The sequence below is a fragment of the Poromitra crassiceps genome (genome assembly GCF_964638095.1).
Source record: "Poromitra crassiceps genome assembly, chromosome: 21".
NCBI classification, from domain to species: domain Eukaryota; kingdom Metazoa; phylum Chordata; class Actinopteri; order Beryciformes; family Melamphaidae; genus Poromitra; species Poromitra crassiceps.
The window spans coordinates 26,756,180-26,776,493 of NC_139638.1; the positions used below are offsets into that span (position 1 = coordinate 26,756,180).

At 41.8% G+C, this 20,314-nt stretch overlaps 2 protein-coding genes and 1 long non-coding RNA gene across 3 annotated transcripts in view; 2 read left to right on the forward strand and 1 right to left on the reverse strand.

Moving 5' to 3' along the window:
* LOC310795362 (GTPase IMAP family member 8-like) overlaps positions 1 to 9,618 on the forward strand; it is a gene marked incomplete at its 3' end in the record, with an annotated part of 49,932 nt that extends 40,314 nt beyond the window's left edge. The window contains exons 5-6 of the mRNA XM_083657396.1: positions 6,468 to 7,304; positions 9,593 to 9,618. Coding sequence (XP_083513522.1) covers positions 6,468 to 7,304; positions 9,593 to 9,618 — 863 coding nt within the window. The remainder of the gene's footprint in view (positions 1 to 6,467; positions 7,305 to 9,592) is intronic.
* LOC310795583 lies at positions 5,174 to 5,522 on the forward strand. The gene is made up of 2 exons (XR_014553629.1): positions 5,174 to 5,390; positions 5,421 to 5,522. It is a non-coding gene; the product is annotated as an uncharacterized lncRNA (long non-coding RNA).
* Positions 9,619 to 11,215: 1,597 nt separating the features above from the next.
* On the reverse strand, positions 11,216 to 20,314 carry LOC310795539 (F-box/WD repeat-containing protein 5-like). Its single transcript, XM_083657607.1, has 10 exons — positions 20,234 to 20,314; positions 18,793 to 18,988; positions 18,444 to 18,601; positions 17,691 to 17,874; positions 16,665 to 16,813; positions 15,219 to 15,548; positions 14,383 to 14,566; positions 14,109 to 14,256; positions 13,191 to 13,403; positions 11,216 to 12,837 (listed from the first exon to the last, which is right to left on the reverse strand). The coding sequence occupies exons 2-10, from the start codon at positions 18,977 to 18,979 to the stop codon at positions 12,561 to 12,563; spliced, it is 1,830 nt and encodes a 609-aa protein (XP_083513733.1). The 5' UTR covers positions 18,980 to 18,988; positions 20,234 to 20,314; the 3' UTR covers positions 11,216 to 12,560.

A 20,314-nucleotide genomic window follows, 5' to 3' on the forward strand; every position in this document is an offset into this window, starting at 1 on the left:
ACCATTCAATTGAGTTTCTGGCAAAACTGTTTACTTGACAGGAAAAACTGAAGATGCATAAAAAATAGACTAAGAAAAGTCTTGTTGTTTGAGTTTGAAGAAAAACTGAAGATGCATAATGAGAATTTATACTGCTGAGAAACCTTTTAGTTCAAAGTAAATCTAAGTGACGGTGTAACTCATTCTATTTCAAGATAAGCCTTATCTCCAATCTCATGTTTTTTCTAGTTGTTATTGTAATAACAATTTCCCACAACAGCATGTTTTGTATTTGTGCATTTCAAATAAAATACTACTTTTCCAGTCATATATTGTCATTATTCAAGTTTAAAAAAATATTGTTAAAATCGTATCGTATCGTATCGTTATCGTGAACCCAGTATCGTGATACGTATCGTATCGTGAACTGAGTGTATCGTGACACCCCTAGCTGGCAGTGAATGTGTTAAAGTACAACAATACATGACAAATTGAGGTACTCTTCTTTTATTTTTCAATGTGAAATATATATTAAAAAAAAAAGAAAAAATGTATTATGGGGGACACTATAAAAAATATGCAAAATTCGTGAAAAATTAGGTAATCGTTACTAAGAAATTCCCAAAACAATAAAAAAGGAGCTCCCAACTTCTCCTTTGGTCCACCCATTCATGGGACTTGTGTGGTGAAAATCACCACACAAGTCACCACAATAACCCTAAACCTAACCTGAAGATATTTTACCCTCTATCGTCGGGTGAAAATCACCCGAACACGTAGCCGGTAGAAAAAACCATGAATGGGAGCAGGGAAACACACCTACATTCAATGACGTCAGTGAGCATCCTGAAGGTACCCAAGCCAGGACCCGCCCACCTCAGACAGCAGCAAAACAATGAAAATCACGTGAATTAAATTGTCCGGGTGAAAATCACCCGACGTGTTCTAGGGTTAAGATGGTGTCTCACTGTCCTATGCCAGTCTGACGAAGAGCTTGATGCTCGAAACGTCACTTTTTGGTTGTTAAAATAAAAATACTGAAACTGGAGCCCACGCAGTGTGCGAGATTTTTATTCATTTTGTAGGCTACTGCTTGTTCACCTTTGAGCTTGGCACCTGCCCAATCTGGATTTGGATGTGCGTGTTTTCTCCTTGATAAAATCAAAATATTCACATTGCATGATGTACTAAAACAATGTGATGTGACTTTAGCTTGTTAAATGCAGTGTACAGTATATACTAGAAAGAACAATCTGATGCTGTGAGTGAAAGATTCTGTTTAGACATGTAGCCTACCAAAATCACTGATTGCAAAAAAGGGTAACACTTCATAATACTGTAACACAAAAAATGGGTAGTTACTGAGGAACGAGTAAGGAACGAACCATTAGTTCATGAATAGTTAATGAGTAGTTGATAGGTAGTTCCTTAATGGTAGTTACTTAAGAACTGACCATTAGTTACCATGTTAACGAACCAGTAAGTAATGATTACTTCCCTAAAAAAAATTTTTTTTCATTTGTTTTCATTCACAAGTTCATTAATAGTTAATCGGTAGTTCCTTAAAGATCCTTAATGGTAGTTCAATCATGAGAGACTTGTAAGACATTTTAACAATCTTTATTGAATCAGAATAGACAGTTTGAGTATGGCGTATGACTCCATGATGTGACGCTCCTCTTGCTATGAGAGAGGGGGGCGTCAGTGCTGTATGAGATAGAAAATCCCCCCTAAGGGGATTTGTTTCCAACAGGAGTCATGACATTGGTGGTGATCTGGGGAGGTGGTGGGGTGAAGCTTTTGCTCTGGAGATGCTGGATGAATGCGGGATGCTGGCAAGAGGTGAGTGATGACTGCACAAGTGTGATTTAAGCTGTGGTGATGGGGCTTTATATAGTACCAGGAGAAGGGCATTTATGATGTCATAACTGATGTCATAACTGATGTCATTTGGGAGAAGGGCATTTGTGATGTCATAACTGATGTCATTTGGGCAACTGACGTCACCCTGCAAAGGTGACGTCATAGAGAAGGTGACGTCGGAGATGGTGACGTCATTTGGGCTGAGGGGTATGACAGCATGGGGTGTCTACCTATGCCTTTTGGTCTTCCATGATTGAAATTCAGTCTAAGACTACACTTACTTAAGAACTGACCATTAGTTCCCATGGTAGTTACTTAAGAACTGACCATTAGTTACCATGTTAATGAACCAGTAAGTAATGATTACTTCCTTATTTATTTATTTTATATTTCACTAGTTCATGAACAGGTAGTTCCTTAAGAACTGACTATTACTTACCATGTTAGTGCATCATTACTTCCTGCTTACTTTACCATTAGTTCCCATGTTTGTGCCCCCTCAAGTAAAGCAGTACATCTTACAGAGTTGTTAGTAAGGAATGCACCATTACTTCCTGCTTACTTTACCATTACTTAACATGTTTGTGCCCCCTCAAGTAAAGCAGTACATCTTACTGAGTAGTTACTAAGGAATACACCATTACTTCCTGCTTACTTTACCATTACTTAACATGTTTGTGCCCCCTCAAGTAAAGCAGTACATCTTCCTGAGTTGTTACTAAGGGATACACCATTACTTCCTGCTTACTTTACCATTACTTAACATGTTTGTGCCCCCTCAAATAAAGCAGTACATCTTACTGAGTTGTTACTAAGGAATACACCATTACTTCCTGCTTACTTTACAATTACTTAACATGTGTGTGACCCCTCAAGTAAAGCAGTACATCTTACTGAGTTGTTACTAAGGAATACACCATTACTTCCTGCATACTTTACCATTACTTGAGGGGGCACAAACATGTTAAGTAATGGTAAAGTAAGCAGGAAGTAATGGTGTATTCCTTATTAACAACTCAGTAAGATGTACTGCTTTACTTGAGGGGGCACAAACATGTTAAGTAATGGTAAAGTAAGCAGGAAGTAATGGTGTATTCCTTAGTAACTACTCAGTAAGATGTACTGCTTTACTTGAGGGGGCACAAACATGTTAAGTAATGTTAAAGTAAGCAGGAAGTAATGGTGCATTCCTTACTAACAACTCGGTAAGATGTACTGCTTTACTTGAGGGGGCACAAACATGGGAACTAATGGTAAAGTAAGCAGGAAGTAATGATGCACTAACATGGTAAGTAATAGTCAGTTCTTAAGGAACTACCTGTTCATGAACTAGTGAAATATTTAAAAGAAAATTAAGGAAGTAATCATTACTTACTGGTTCATTAACATGGTAACTAATGGTCAGTTCTTAAGTAACTATCATGGGAACTAATGGTCAGTTCTTAAGTAACTACCATTAAGGATCTTTAAGGAACTACCGATTAACTATTAATGAACTAGTGAATGAAAACAAATGAAAAAAAAAATTTTTTAGGGAAGTAATCATTACTTACTGGTTCGTTAACATGGTAACTAATGGTCAGTTCTTAAGTAACTACCATTAAGGAACTACCTATCAACTAATCATTAACTATTCATGAACTAATGGTTCATTCCTTACTCGTTCCTCAGTAACTACCCATTTTTTGTGTTACAGTATTATGAAGTGTTACCCAAAAAAGATATGAATTCCTATAAAAGAGGAGAAAAGTGTATCTTCTCTACACTTCTTTAATCAACCTCACTCATAGTGGAAATAAAGAAACTGTAGCACATTACTCAGTTCAATAAGAATGCATGAGCTGAAGGTTTACAAAACATCTATTCAAAATATTCAAATGTCAAATGGCAGACTAATACCAATGTTACATTATTTTAAATCATTAAAGGGATAGTTCAGTTTGTTTGAAGTGGGGTCCTATGAGGTACTCTCATACAGTCAGTGTACTGGGTAAAGCACTCCGGACGCATCGCCCACCGAGATAGGAGAACTGCACTCCAGCTGCAACAGGCACAGAGAGCTGTCTGCTGAGTGTGATGGGGGCCAAGAGCAAAAACATACAAAACAACAGAAAAAATACATGAAATGCTTCCATACTGCTCACCTGGCATAATGCAAGTCTCCCACAAGCCCTGAGATGCCAAGTTGACTTGAAAAGATGTCATTTACACCCTGTTTTTAGCTGAAATCGTCACTGTAGCAAGGTTGTACCCTAGTTGTTGAACTTTCAGCTGCTAGCTCCAGTGACGATTTCAGCTAAAAACAGGGTGTAAATGACATATTTTCAAGTCAACTTGGCATCACAGGGCTTGTGGAGACTTGCATTATGCCAGGTGAGCAGTATGGAAGCACTTTATGTATTCTTTCTGTTGTTTTGTATGTTTTTGCTCTTGGCCCCCATCACACTCAGCAGACAGCTCTCTGTGCCTGTTGCAGCTGGAGTGCAGTTCTCCTATCTCGGTGGGCGATGCGTCCAGAGTGCTTTACCCAGTGCACTGACTGTATGAGAGTACCTCATAGGACCCCACTTCAAACAAACTGAACTATCCCTTTAACCTAATACCAAGAAAACCATTCTTATAAGCTCAAATGAAAGTGTGATCACAAAAACTGTGATAGCCACAAAACGCTTCAAAAGCCCTAAAAGGGCTCCTCATTTGTGAAGATGATCTTGTTGAACACAAGGTCTCAGTTTCATCAACTTTAATTAACCACAGAACTTATTTCAGGCATCTAACCAAAACCCCCATACGGAAATCCCATCAACTTCCAGTCGCCAGGCGATGTTAACTTCTAGGTTTTAGGGCTCATTCCTGCTGCACTCCATTGAAATGCTGTTATATTGGTACCTTTTATATACGAACCAACAGTACAGGATTTAAACCTTCAATAAACAATGTCATAACCAACCCTGAAACTACCTTGTGCTACACTATATATGTGGAGATTTCTGTGAGGCATAATAATGATATGTAAACCAATATCTACAGAGCAGCAGCTGTTCTAAATCTTGTTGTCAAAACCCGGAGTGACTTGAAGCTCCTCTCGGTCCATTCAGTGGCTTTTAAACTAGCATGGCTTCTCCCTCGCTGTTAAGCGGTGCTCTCCCACTCCCATTCCTGAAACACAATTGTGTAGTGGGGTCCCACTGAGCAATAGACGTCTTTAGACCTCATTTCAAGCTCGCCTCTATGGTTTAGCTCTGATATACACCACGGTTAGACCAGGATTTTGGATCTACGTTTAGCCGAGTTTTAGACAATGTTTTAACAACTTCAGAAGACATTTAAAAATGCATAAACACCTGTAAATGTGTAACAAAACCACTGTATACCCTTGTGTTTACACTATAACTTTTTATTTTTGGTCGTACACCGATTCCCCACTGAGCAGTGGTTTAGCTCTGATATAGACCACGATTAGACCAGGATTTTGGGTCTACGTTTAGCCGAGTTTTAGACCATCTTTTAATAGCCTATAAAATGCATAAAACCTGTAAATGTTTAAAGTGCTTCACACCCCCTCGTGTTTACAGTAGGTTATAACTGTTTAATTTTTGTCATATGATTCTGTCACTGCAACACAGCAAGCAAGGATGGACCCGTGCCTGGACCAATCAAGAGAGCCCGATACCAATCAACAGTGTTGGGCAAGTTACTTTCAAAATGTAATTTATTTTTACATAGATGTTTATTCAATGTCTAAAAACATCTATAGACGTCTAGGCTAAGACTAGACGTCTACTAAACTTTCACTTTTAAACCTTCAATAGCCTTAATCTAGATACGTCGTCTAGAGACAAATAGATGTTGAATAGATGTTTTATAAACGTCTTTAGACGTGAAATTGCTCAGTGGGGTGAGTCATTTGAAGTGAGTCAAGATTGTTTATTTAGATAGCCATATAACTAGAAATCCACATTTCTAGGGCGGAGACTCTAGAGACAATGCCCATGTACAATGGGAGCACTTTTTGGAATATGACCAAACTCATATCGTGTTTAGCTGCTCAAGTCTTTCCTTGCTGCCATCACCAAGTGCATACTCTTGTTGGGAAATAGTTTAAACTGCGACATGACATGTGCAGTAAAATAACCAGTACATGTGAGAATAGACCCTTTTCACGAGGGCCATTTTGTATCAAAAGGCAGAATAAACACAGGTGCAAGCAAAACACTAATGAGGGTTTCCAAATTCTAATCATGTAAGTTGGAAACCCTCATTAGTGTTTTGCTTGCACCTGTGTTTACCCTGCCTTTTCTACACAAAATGGCCCCCGTGAAAAGGGTCTATTGTTTCAGTTGTTGTGTGGCTGAAATAAAGAGCCTGGTCTTCTACCTCTATTTGTAAAGTGCCTTGAGATAACTCTTGTGATTTGGCACTATATAAATATAAAGGGAAGGAAGGAAGGCGATGTTGTGTGTCAGAGGAAGCATGGTGCTAGTCTACGGCTCTCCCCAGATCGGCAGAGGGGGTGGAGCAGCGACAGGGAAATTGGCCAAGTACAATTGGGGAGAAAATGAGGGGGGAAATCAGGAAGGAAAAAAAGTGACAGATTGAACTGAAGTGCACTTGTTCTTCCACAGGACAAAAGGAGAGCAAAGATCTGAGGATAGTGCTGGTGGGAAAGACTGGAGCTGGGAAGAGTGCATCAGGAAACACCATCCTGGGGAAAGAGAAATTTAAATCAGATTACTCTTTAGCCTCTATTACAAAATGCTGTGACAAATACAAAGAGACAGTTGAGGGGAGAGAGGTGTCTGTCATTGACACTCCAGGTCTGTTTGACACATGTGAAACGGAAGATGATGTCATTAAGGAGATTAAGCTGTGTATCTGTCTGTCTTCTCCTGGTCCCCATGTGTTTCTGGTGGTCATATCCCTGGCAGCCAGATTCAGTCAGGAGGAGCAGAAGGCAGTGGAGCTGATTCAGGAGATATTTGGTGCTGAGGCAGTCCAGCACACAATGGTGCTGTTCACACATGGAAGCGTGCTGAAGGGAAAAACGATTGAACAATTTATCAGTAGCAGTGAAAAACTTAAAGAATTCACAGATCAGTGCAGTGGTGGATATCATGTAGTTGACAATGAGGATAAGAATCCATCTCAGGTCACAGAGCTGCTGCAGAAGATTGATAAGATGGTGGCAAAGAATGGAGGAGCTTACTACACCACTGAGATGTTCAAGGAGGCTGAAGCAGTGATTGAAGAGGAGAAGAGAGAGATTCTGAAGGCGAGCGAAGAGGAGAGACTCAGGGAGGAGGAGAGGCTGAGGAAAGATGGAAGGGAGGAAGAAGCAGAGAAGTATAGAAAAGAGAAGGAAGCTGAAGCTAGAGCCAAAGCTGAGAGAGATAATGCATTTATTACTAAATACAAAGTTATTGGTGTAGTAGTAGGAGGAGTACTTGCTGGGGCGTCGGAAGGTTTAAAACGAGGTAGTGTGGTAGAGGCAGTGGCAGGGGGAATAATGGGGGGAGTGGCAGGGGGAATAATGATGGCAATTGAAGGGAATGTAACTAAGGAACAGGCAGAAGTTGTGAGACAAATAATCAATAATTGCACCACACAGTGAGAGAACAATATGGAGACCAATGTTTGACTTAAACAAATGATTATGGCTGGGTTTCCCAAAAGCTTCTTAGCGCTAAGAAGCTAATTTAACCCTTCTTAAGGCCCCCTTAAGAAGCAAACGCGTTTCCCAATTGCTTCTTTACGAAGGCATGCGTTTCCCAAAAGCTTCTTAGCGCTAAGAAGCTTCTTTGACCCTTCTTAAGGCTCCCGTAAGAAGCCAACGAAGCCAACGCGTTTCCCGATTGCTTCTTAGCCTAAAATTATCTTCCGTTAAGAAGGCTGCGTTTCCCAAAAGCTTCTTAGCGCTAAGATGATCTTTCGTTAAGAAGGTTTTGTAAGAAGGGTCTGGGGCATTCTTAACACCTTCTTAATGACGAAACACTGACAAATCCAGCCGCGTCAGGCAAAAGGAGATACTTGTGTCCACTGTTCCTCTTGTGTTTTTCCCTTTTTCCTTTCTTTCATGCACCCTTTAGCCTTTAGTGTTTAAAATTGGGGAACACTTGAAAATCTCCCCTGTATGTAGGCCTATGGTTACTTGTGTTTTAAATGTTTTACCGTAGGCTATATTCCTCTAATCAGAATGGATTCCTTTTATAATAAGAATCTTGTGGATTTATATAGCACCTTTCACAGAACCCAAGGTCGCTTAAATTCTGTGGTGTTTCTTGCAATTTTGTTGTATGCTGTGTATATAAAGCAATTTGAACTGCAGTCCATGTCTGAAATAAATAATGTTTAATAGAAGAAGTTCTTGTTTAACATGACCACGATTAGGTTATTCTACAACAGTGTTTCTCAACCACTGGGTCGTGGCCCACTGGTGGGCTCAGAGTGCCATCAAGTGGGCCGCAGAGGACCTCTCACATCGAGATGGTGGACAGCTCCAGTTAAGATGCTTCTTAAGAGCCTTTTTTTTCTTTTTCTTCTCTTCTGTTAAGAAGGTGTTTGGGAAACACTTCTTTGGAGCCTTCTTAACGCCTTAAGAAGCTTCTTAACGCCTTAAGAAGCTTCTTAACTCTTAAGAAGCTTCTTTGTTGGGAAACTCAGCCTATATCTACCGTATATATGCAAACGACTATTATGCACGAATGTTAATAGCGGGCATCGCACATTATGTGTTTTTAGCAACTCATTATCAGACTGTTTGTTGAATGTGAATGCAATTCACTTGTGCCATAAGGCTATATTGATGGACTAGTAGTCGAATGCTCCTATATTGGCTGGGTTTCCCAAAAGCTTCTTAGCGCTAAGAAGCTTCTTAGACCCTTCTTAAGGCCCCCTTAAGAACCAAACGTGCTTCCCAATTGCTTCTTAGCCTAAGATGATCTTTCGTTACGAAGGCATGTGTTTCCCAAAAGCTTCTTAGCGCTAAGAAGCTTCTTTGACCCTTCTTAAGGCTCCCGTAAGAAGCCAACGAAGCCAACGCGTTTCCCGATTGCACCCTTTAGTGTTTAAAATTGGGGAACACTTGAAAATCTCCCCTGTATGTATGGTTACTTGTGTTTTAAATGTTTTACCGTAGGCTATATTCCTCTAATCAGAATGGATTCCTTTTATAATAAGAATGTTGTGGATTTATATAGCACCTTTCACAGAACCCAAGGTCGCTTAAATTCTGTAGTGTTTCTTGCAATTTTGTTGTATGCTGTGTATATAAAGCAATTTGGACTGCAGTCCATGTCTGAAATAAATAATGTGTAATAGAAGAAGTTATTGTTTAACATGACCACGATTAGGTTTTTCTACAACAGTGTTTCTCAACCACTGGGTCGTGGCCCACTGGTGGGCTCAGAGTGCCATCTAGTGGGCTGCAGAGGACCTCTCACATCGAGATGGTGGACAGCTCCAGTTAAGATGCTTCTTAAGAGCCTTCTTTAGCGATGTGTTAAGAAGGCTGTTAAGAAGGCGTTTGGGAAACACTTCTTTGGAGCCTTCTTAACTCCTTGAGAAGCTTCTTAACTTCTTAAGAAGCTTCTTAACTCTTAAGAAGCTTCTTTGTTGGGAAACTCAGCCATTGTCTTTCATTAGAGTCTTCCATGACAAAGGGGGGTCGTGTGGTCACTGAATTGTGTTTTGTCACTTTTACACGGCGGTGATAAAGGCTCTGGAACCTGGGTTCACTCTTTTGTGTTTTCAGGCCCCAATAAAGCCGTTGCCATGTAAACAGAATGTCCAAACACAACAACACTTTGCTGTTTTATTCAATGCTTTTGACCTGAATTAAAGGAAAGCTACAGATGTGGCAGATGCAGCCAGTTCAATAACACAACAAACGGTCAACCCAAAAATAATTGTATACATTACATTGTTATGCTATGTTCAAAGGTAATCATTTCACGCATCCAAGTTCTTCACACACACGCATACTGGGGAAAAAGTGAGATCAAAACGAACCTGCCCTTGTGGTAAATCTTAGGTGGGTCAGATGAAACTACTCTCTCAAAGAGAAATCAATGGAAACACCGGTGAAGGAGGGTGCCCACCTGATGACTCCAATGAAGCTTTGAACCCTCCCCCGCCACACACACACACACACACACACACACACACACACACACACACACACACACACACACACATCACCACAGCTCCTGCTTGGAGACCATCTTGGATGGCATCATTGTCCCCACTCATGTCTCAAGTGGGTGAACCAGACAAAGTGTCACCTAGTCCTAAAACAGAACTGAAAGGTTTTGGGTTTTGTTGCCTGGAATGAACTTTTGCATAACGGATGCTATTCAACAAAGTTATTCTGTATGCTATCACATTTTATATAAGTACACACGTGAGCACATGAAGCACATTTTAACATATGAGCACTTAGAAAATCAAAGATAACGCGCTCTCAATTTCATGCTTTTTTAACTCAAGAAAGGAATCCATTAAGTGTACATTATGTTATGATTTGGAACAGATTTCTTTCTTGGATGTTTTGGTGAAGAAACATGGATCCTCTGTACATACTGAGGTTTACAGAAAGGAAACCGATAGAAACACTTTCTTACAATTCAGCAGTTTTCATTCACCAGCATTAAAGAGAAGTCTACCATATAGTCAATTATTGAGGATTAAACGTATCTGTGATTCTGATGATTCTTTTGAGTTATATGCTAAAAATCTTTGTGTTACTCCCTTGATACCCTCATCTTTAAGGGGCTTAATGAGGAGATGTCTTTTGTTTGTTTTCTGTGAATGTTTTTGTGTTTTCTATGCATTTTGTTGTTTCAGTTATTGTACCTGCATTGACTTTGCTGACTCCCTCTGCTGGTCTACACTGATAGTGCCGGTAGAGACCTATAATTAGTGGCACCTGTGTATCACCTGTATGTAGCTTAATTGCCATTACACGCTGAAGAAGGGCGTTGGCTCAAAACGTCCATTGTGTGACAATATATCTTTAAACTTGGAGTGCTGTCTTTAAAAAATTTTTAAACATATGAGCACTGAAACAAAGTTTTCCAATATATTTTGTGTGAACTGAAGTCACCATGTTATAGCCATGTATTCCCTGTTGAATTTTTCCTTGTTTGCTCAGAATAATGTTTTAAGACAATCGTTTCACATCATTCCTTTAACGGTAGTACAGCTTTAATAAAACCGTGTATTTATTTATTGGATGTTATATCATTCACTTTTAAATAAGGTGCAAGTGAATTTAAGAGTAAATTAATTCTAATTTATATTCAAATACTGATGATGTCATTCTCAACTCCATCCCACTGTTAAAATTCTACATAGAAGCAGTGACTCAAACAAGGGACACGTGAATAGTGTGGCAGGGAAATGACCTAAGATTTCTTCCAGATTTTATTCAGACAGGTTCCAAGTTGTCCATAATAATGACGGGGATTTTGTATCTGCAGTGGGAAAAACAAATCATCTTAAAAACTAAACATACCTTCTATCAGATGTAGACAAAAACTTAAAAAACATGGCAAAGCACAGAAGGCATCCATTCCTCAAAACAAATAAACTTGACTTACTTCTCAGAATCCCAGTGTGCCTTTCCATAAATTAAATTATGACCTTGTTCTGATACAACAGCGAACAGCAGCTACTAATGAATGAACCAATGAATAGTTTCAATTTGTATCTTATTTGCAGATGGAGTCATCTTTAAAATCAACAGTAAATCCACTTAGGCCCAGTAATTAGCCTGATAACAAGCCCCCCCAACCCCTCCACGTTGATTGAAGTGTGTGGTTAACAAATCCAACCATTCAGTGTCAGTCCACCTACAATTTAAAGTGTTAATAATATTACTATTATTCCATTATTCCATTTTCAGTTCATTCTTCAGCTTAACTGTTCCTCAATGACTATTCAACATGAAATTACTCAATAACTGATCTAATATTTCTGGGGCACATAAACAATGGGACATCTTGGAGAACCAAGGCAGATGGCAATAAATGCATTTAAATATTTTCCTCCCTCCCATTCGAATTCTGGTGTGCTGAAAATCACGTTTTGAGACGAGAGTCATGTTTATAAACAAGATAGACAACTTGCAATATATTCAATATTACTGAAGAAAAGAAAATTGACTGCACTTTGCCTTTGTTGGGCAGGAGATGACAGCAGTGATCATGAGGTGCCATCTCTCCAACACATTTACATTTACACCTTAAGTCCAGAGGGTCTGTGTTCGTAATCCTGTCTGACTTTCATCATGGGGGAGAAACCCTCCTTGACCGGGCCCTGTTCAGGCGCAACATTAAAAAATAAAGACAGATAGAACCTTCTTGTGGAGAACAAGTCTGGATGTCTGTACACTTAACTGTTGGATCTATCTTCTATCTGGCTTGAGAACATTCATATCACCCAAAGCTTAATAGTAACAGAGAGTATGGTGATTTCTGTTCATTGTTGTTGCAATAGCGCCCCCTTGTGTCTAACCCTGAGTCACCTCACATCCAGTGTCACTGTGTCCTGTTAACTGAAGACACCACTGCTGTGGGTCATAACAACAACGTGAGCTCGAGCCAAAGCACATTACTGTACCACACTGTACATACGTTTATACAAGGAGTGTCTATTCACACCAAAGAGGTCAAGCCGTCCTCGTCCCTCTCCCTCCCTCCCTGAGTATTTTCCAACCTGACTCAAGGTTTTCCGCTGGCCGCCGTGGCGTTCCTGCTGCGGCCCAGCCAGGAGGAGAGGAGGCTGCGGGGCCTCTGGGGCCGGGCGGGGGTCTGTGCCAGGCGCACCATGCGTGGGGAACGCCACACCTTAATGGTGGAGTCGTCGCTGGCAGACAGCAGCAGCTCCTGGTCGGCGGTGCTGAAGGCCACAGAGTTGACCACGTCGTCGTGGGCCAGGCGTGCTAGGCAGATGTTGTAGTGGCGGTCCCAGATGTAGCCATGCTTGTCCTCCGCTCCACTATGAGAGGAAATAAGTCAGTTAGTTAGGTATTCACTTTGACATCATTTCATTTCATCATGGCCAGCGAATTAGCTTTTTGCTCTGAATACATTTTCAAAAGACATGATGTAGTCTCTTCAGGACCATGTCCACTGTCCATAGGAGATATCATCTCAATGATTCACATGAATGTTCTGTTTCTAGGTTTGTTTTTTTACAAAAGTCCCAGGCATAGAAAATGTTTCACAACCCCTGAATGAAACCTCACCTTTAATCATGCAAATGTAAAATACTTCATGTCTATGAGAAAAATCCAATTGTTTCTGTGACTTAGTGCAGGACTCACTGGACACTGACAGTCAGTAACCCACCTGGCAACAAAGTCTCTGCTGACGTCTAGGAATATGAAGAAGCACTCGTCGTTGGGTGTGAAGGCTCGGTGGGCGCGCAGGCTCCTCCTCTCTTCCCTCAGGCTCTTCAGGTCGATGACATGCAGGTCGATCTCCTCGGCGATGGGGGGCGGGGACATGGGGTCAGAGATCACACATCCTGCCGGCCACGCCCGGCTGTTCACATAAAGATACCTGATGAGTTGATGGAGGAGTAAAGTTAGAGTCACACAGGTGTGCAGGAATCTGAAACACTGAGAAATGTGACATGAGCACCTAATGCTGCAAGTGAACATCCTACACTTTACTGAGCCAGCATCAAGGTCTAATTTTAAGACCTGCTATTGTTTGGTACATTAAAAGACACTGTATATACCAGTGTTGGGCAAGTTACTTTCAAAATGTAATATACTACATATACTACTAGTTACTTTCATTTGAAAGTAATAAGTTACTTTACAATATTACTTTCTGTGTAGAGTAACTCATTACTTATTACACTACGTTTGCATTACTTTTACCAAAACAACAGCAGCAGCAGAATGACATCGCCGCCCCGGAACCATCCCGAAAAATAATGTCAACCGCCTTGAAGTCAGTGTAAACAATCCAAAATTCTAAATGTTATTCTTTTCCTTTGTGATTGTCATCTATAGTGGTTATTTGCATGAAACACACAGTTTGATTAGGAAATGATTGTATCTTTTTTTAATATGTGCTTTGATTTAATAAGATGTAACTCAATTTGTAACTTGAGTTACTTGACAAAGTAACTGGTATAATATTACTGAAATCCTATAAATAATAAGTTATATTACTGAGTTACTGCTAAAAGTAATATATTACATGTAATATGTTACTTTTGTAATGGGTTACCCCCCAACACTGTCAGCCACTCACCTGTGGTCTGGAGAAAGACCCATACCAATGATGTGACCGTGGATGTCAATCACATGGTCCAGCGAATCAAAGAACTCCTCTGAACTCCGCTCCTCCCCGAGGACAGGCCCACATGTGGTCATCTGATCAGGCATGATCCGCTTAATACCTGGAGGGGAGAAAGACTACTGTGAGATGTCTGACATCCGTGAATGGAATTCTCCTGGTACAACATTTCAGAAATGAATGGATTCGTTGCTTTGGCTTTATTGCAGCGGTGCGGAAGCCACCGTACCTATCTGGTGAGGGGAGTACGTAAGGCTGCCAGTGGTGAAGAGCAGGTAGGTCATGTCCTCTCCCTCCCCGGGGGCAGAGGAGCCGATGAGGCTGGGGACGGGGGCCTTCGTGTGGGCTCTGCCCATCATCCGGGCTAGCGTGCGCTCAATCGCCAAATCCCGGACCCCGATACTCTGACGACCCTGATGCCAGAGGGAAGCAGAGAGAGGGGGAGGAGCCAGAGGGAAGCAGAGAGAGGATGAGGAAGTTCAAAGCCCCCTATTGTGTATTGTGGCGCAGCAGTGACGCTAAGGCAATTAACATGTTGGCACAGTTGGAGGCGTGTCCTAATTTGACGGCGCAAATTTGTCCCTTTGCACCGAAATGGGCGGGGTTAAGTAGTCAAATTATTCACAGGCGTGGTCGGGGTGGAAGATCTACACCAGAGGGTTTCAAAGAAGGAGGCGGGTCTCCTCACGGGGACTCCAAACGGTTTCAGGGGAGGCTCAGTGCATGGAATTGAAAAAAATGTTCCATCAGTTATAACCTCCGCCAAGGAGGTTATTTTTTTCGGTATGTTTTCCAAAATAGTCATACATTCTATCGTTGTGTTACTTATGGATGGAATTATAGTGAAACTAGAACGACCGCACCGCGGTTATATGCCTCGGCCAACAAGTCAGCAGTCGGCAAGCATGTCTGTCCAGACTTTGACGTTTGAGCCAAATGTGAAGACATTTCCTGAGGAGTTCAGTTCATGATTGCAACCCACTATAATCTATTTCATATACAGTACTGCATGGACATAGAGGTGGGTTTATCAGAAGCTGAATTGTGTCAAGCTTTATTGCTCACCTGTATCACATGCTCCAGACCTGAGAGGGTCTGCTGGGGGAGGCGAGGACCATGTGGCCTGATTTCTTTGTGCCGCTCCTCATCCTGCTCTTCCTCCTCTTCTTCCTCACTGTCAGTGGCACCCAGGTCAAACAGAAGGGGCTGGTGCTGCTGCACCCCCTGGCTTTGGGCCTGGGCGCGGGCCTGCGACTGAGCCTCGTAGTCCAGCAGCAAGTCTGGGGTGTCATGGCGCCTGCAGTGGGCCACCATCACTGTGCGGATGGTGCTGGCATTGACGTTCTGGATCTTGAAAAGGCGCTTGACAACATTGACATTCTCCGATTCAATATCCTAGAGGGGAAACGAAGGAGAGGAGAAAGGACATGCTGGTAAATGGGGAAATGAATGTGACTGAATAATGTTTTAATAATGTTGGAGCTGCGCAAACACTTGAATCACATTTACATACTTGCAAAGAAATGTATCATATAAATGTTTAACACATTTCTTTAATGAACACAGGGGGCAAGCTGCAGTCCCCAGGCCTTGATGATTATAGACATATGTATGTCTATGTATTTTGCCCAAACCAGGTTCAGATTTCCAAATCGTAGAAACTACAACCGCTCTATTCCTGGTCACAGTCAGACGAGAATCCAGGAAGAGAGCGACTGTAGTTCCTACAAATTGGAAATTAGATTTTTGTGACTTCCTACAGCCCATCTCCGAGACACAGAGCGAGTAGACGGACATGATGGTGCCGTCTCATACTGTACCATGTACAGCAGTGATACTCAACTGGCGGCCCGCGATGGAATTGCAAACAATTTTTTTTTTTTTTTTTTACAGTGCACCTGAACGCAACATGCAAGATACCCGCTGAATAAGTGTCCAACATTTTCATGTCATTCTGGTCAATACTCCACTTCTGTTATAGCATTTCAGTCTGGAATATGGAATATCTTTCAATAATCTATGATTTAGCTGCTAAATTGTCAAATACCGCCGTCTGCTTGCTACCCAGGCACTTATGTATGTACTAACTTAACCTAACTAACTATCCGGTGTGCACACAACATTGTCAGACTAAACTCTGGCTGACACCCCAAAAACCTACAATCCGCTACAGAAAAATGTTTCTTGTTTGTTTATTAACTGGCCCCTGGCCTCCTATCATTTCACAAAAGTGGCCCCCGAGCAAAGCAAGTAGAGTATCCCTGATGTACAGTATTAGTGAGGACAATTACTGTATATGGCGATATGGTAAAAAATAAAATAAATAAATGAAGTGTTCCTTTAAACTAGCTGCTCATCACCAACAACATTTCAGTTGTTCTGAGATGTTCCTAACAATAATGTACTCCAATGACATGATGCAGGCCAAAAGAAGTTCCTCCTGTACCTGCTCAATCTGCATGGGAGAACATAACAGTTGATTGGAGTTTGCGGAGCTGCATTGGGTCTCACCTGGAAGGCTTTATTGAGCCAGAGCACAGAGCAGGAGGTCATGTTGCCGATCCAATGCAGGTTCCCCGAGATCAAGTGGGTCTCATTCAGCCAGCAGCCAAACACGTCATAGGGCTTGTTCCTGACCCGCGACAACAGCGTGTAATTGTCTGCGGTTGTGGCATGGTACAGGGGTTGTGGCATGGTACAGGGAGGGTGGGACAGATGGAAACACACGCATAGAGACGGAACACAAATACACACACAAAAACACTCTGATGAATATTTAGGTTTAAATCATTATTTTTTTTACACCTGTTCAAGAATGCTACAGCGACATCACACAGAGGTGATGCTAGCATGGCCAATTTAACCTCAGTCTGTAGGTACCGGCGCTGACCAAAACTTACACCGCACTTAAAGTACTCCTTTTGTGGAATCCTTGATGTTATATATATATATATATATATATATATACAGTATACATATATATATATATATATATATTAGGGCTGTGAATCTTCACTGGCCTCACGATTCGATTCGATTATGATTCAGAGGGCTACGATTCGATTCGATTCTCGATGCATCTCGATGCATCTTAAATCGATGCATCACTTTTTTTCCCCAATACATGATTTATTTTTTCTCACTTTCTTTTTTCTCACTGTGTGGCTACTTTTAAAATAAAAGTGCATTTGGAATTGCATTGTATTATGATCCAACTAAACAACAACAACAACAATTTTGCTTAATATTGCATTTACTACTGTTTATTTTATGCTATGTGTGTTCTGTGAGCGAGCTACTGTAACTTGTCCCAATTTCCCCCCGGGGATCATTAAAGTCTTTCTGATTCTGATCCTGATCTGAACTGCATGTACTTTTTCGATTTTGGGCATTTGTGAATCGATGCAGAATCGTGCACGTCCGCATCGCGATGCATCTTATAATCGATTATTTTTGACACCCCTAATATATATATATATATAATTACAGTACAGGTAACATGAGAGCCCCTTCCTTGTGTGCTTATGTGGGTCCTACCCAGGCTGATGACGGCGATTTCTCCAGAGCAGGACTGGTGCGGGCCTATGTAGACGCCGGACACTAGCAGCAGGCTGTCGTCGGCATTGAACTGAGAGTACTGGGTGTAGCCCCAGTTGAACTGACGCATGCTGGAGCTGTGCACCAAGGAGATGGTGCCATCCGGACACTCCGTGTCCCACAGCTGATCCATCGCCACAGGCCAGCAGACAGAGAGGTGGAGATGAGTGAGTGAGTGATAAGTGGTTGAGCATACATGGATTCAAAAACCAAACAATGATTTGAAAACTACCTGACACAAGCAATACATAAATAATAAATAAGTTTGGCTCAGTGGAATCTGTCAAATTACACCCTGATGGGTCAGAGGACACTTCAGTGGCTCACTTCCCTATTTAACCACCATGTAAGGGATAAGGGATTGGGCAAATACTGTGATAAATTGGTGTTTGTAATTTGTTTATGTAATGTTACCCCCTGAATGAATCTAACTGAAAAAGAGTTTCCCCACTGGGACAATAAAGTACCCTTACCTTACCTCATGAGGCTAGTTCCCTCTCCTCTGACTGTGGGGTGTGCTAATTAGTGTGGCTGTAATGTAATATGATTTGTCTGCATCTGCGATTTTTATGCGATTTTAATGTTTTTTATGTACTCTCAGTGGTCCTCTCCTGGATAAATAAAGGTTAAAAAAAATGAAAACCTGTAGAATCTTGGTCCAAAACCATTTCCCAGGGTGGGTTAATCCCCTACCTTGACAGTGCAGTCTTTGGAGCAGGAGGAGAAACGGTGACCCCTGTGGGAGAAGGCCAGGTGGAGGACTTGGTCATGGTGCTCTCTCAGGGTCTGAACCTCCACACAGGGGATACAGTCAAACAGACGCTTGAACTCCCTATACCATGACACGGCCGCTGCACAAAGACAAGATTGGGAGTCATTATTGCATCAGTGTTGAACTTGGCCGAGACATCTATAGACAAAGCAAGTGTTAAGCAGTGTGACAATGTGTTTTTCTAATAAATAATTGTATAACATATTGCTGAATGTCTGATTTGAAAATGGATATGACTTCCTCCGTGAAATAAACGAGTGAGATCTGCACCTGGGTGGCGGGGTACGGAGCGGGGGATGCGGTAGTAGCTGTAGAACAGCTCCCTCCACAGGAACTCATCTCTGGACACAGCCAGCCACTGTCTGCAGGTCAGACCAGCTGTCAGCACGGCATCATGGGGTAGACGTAGGAAGATCTCCAACACCAGGCTATCTGGCAGAGCTGGGCCACAGTCCATTCTAACATCCTGGTCAACATGTTAGGTGGATATAGTGCTACGTCAAAGCCAATTTAAAGTAACTGCAGCAAGGTAGGAATTTGATACTTGAAATGAGATTCGGTAAGAGCTAGAGCAAGACCACATTCCTTGCCACAGATGTTGCTCATTAAATATTCAATTTAAGATACTGCATACACAGAAAACACACTCCAGCTCAAGAGACGTTGCAGAACATCTATGACGGAGATCCTGACGTGCACGCATTACGTCAGTATCTAATATCTTTCTGGCCCTCTGCACCCATAAATAACCTGACACACCCCACTCATAATGGGTCTAATTCGAGACCGACAGCTGAGAGTTTCAGGACTGGTGTGTTACAGTGAATGACTGCACCACAGCATTCACGTGCAACCTGGTCACTCTGGGCTCCCAGTCCTGCTGGCAGAAAGATGTGCATCATGATGATGTCATTGTGCATCGTGATGATGTCATTGTGCATCATGATGATGTCATTGTGCACGCCCTGCCACTGTATAATGCTATGTAAAGTAGAGATACACGGCACGGGCTATTCTTTCAGGCTAGAGAACATCTCAAACAATAGCAGTGTTAGCTGGCCAGCCACTGTGAGAAACGTCTTGTGAAAAATTCTCGGGTAAACTCTTCCTGTTGAGTGCAGTGCAGTACAGTACAGTACAGTACAGTACAGTCACTGTCAGAGGCACACTGGCATGGCATTTTATTACTTTCAAAACAACAACAGTCATTTATCCCCAACACCAACATTCATTTATCAACAACAACAACAACCCCCGAGTCGCCCCCCTCCCGACTATCGGAGAAATCTAGACGTGAGTCTTGGTCGGAAACGAAGTTCAGCCCAGAATATATCTAGTAACGTGAGGGTGTTGTCGTTGTGCGTTAAACTCTCATTGTGTTTAACGTACACAGCCTCTGATCCGTCTACAGTAACTAGCTAGTAACTAAACGTAGCGTTAACGCTAACGACAACTGGCTGTTGGCTAACGAGATAAGCTAGTTAATCAGCTACCCGCAGCAAGCTAGCTAGCGTTTAGGCGACAGCTTGGCTAGTGATGATGTCTAGCAAGCTAACCTGTTAGCGTTAGTAAGCTAACTAACGTTAACTGACATTCGCCTCCAACTTTCACATTTGACGACACTTCATCTTGACAACTACTTTTATTAATGCTTTGAATTGCTTTGTCAGCTTTGCTAGGCATAAACCGTTTAATATAACATGTGACCAACCTGCAAGATCAAAGTATGTCGGAGAGAAAATCAGACGGCTAGCTAGCGTTATGGGCTAGCCACCGAAAAATGACAACAATC

Bases quoted from the DNA above. Each gene is read 5' to 3' on its own strand.
- LOC310795539 (XM_083657607.1), bottom strand. From the start codon at position 18,979: ATGGACTGTGGCCCAGCTCTGCCAGATAGCCTGGTGTTGGAGATCTTC. The intron at 16,814-17,690 runs GTAGGACCCACA...CCACAACCGCAG, and splicing joins AATCGCCGTCATCAGCCTGG to ACAATTACACGCTGTTGTCG. The intron at 15,549-16,664 runs GTGAGACCCAAT...TTTCCCCTCTAG, and splicing joins GGCTCAATAAAGCCTTCCAG to GATATTGAATCGGAGAATGT.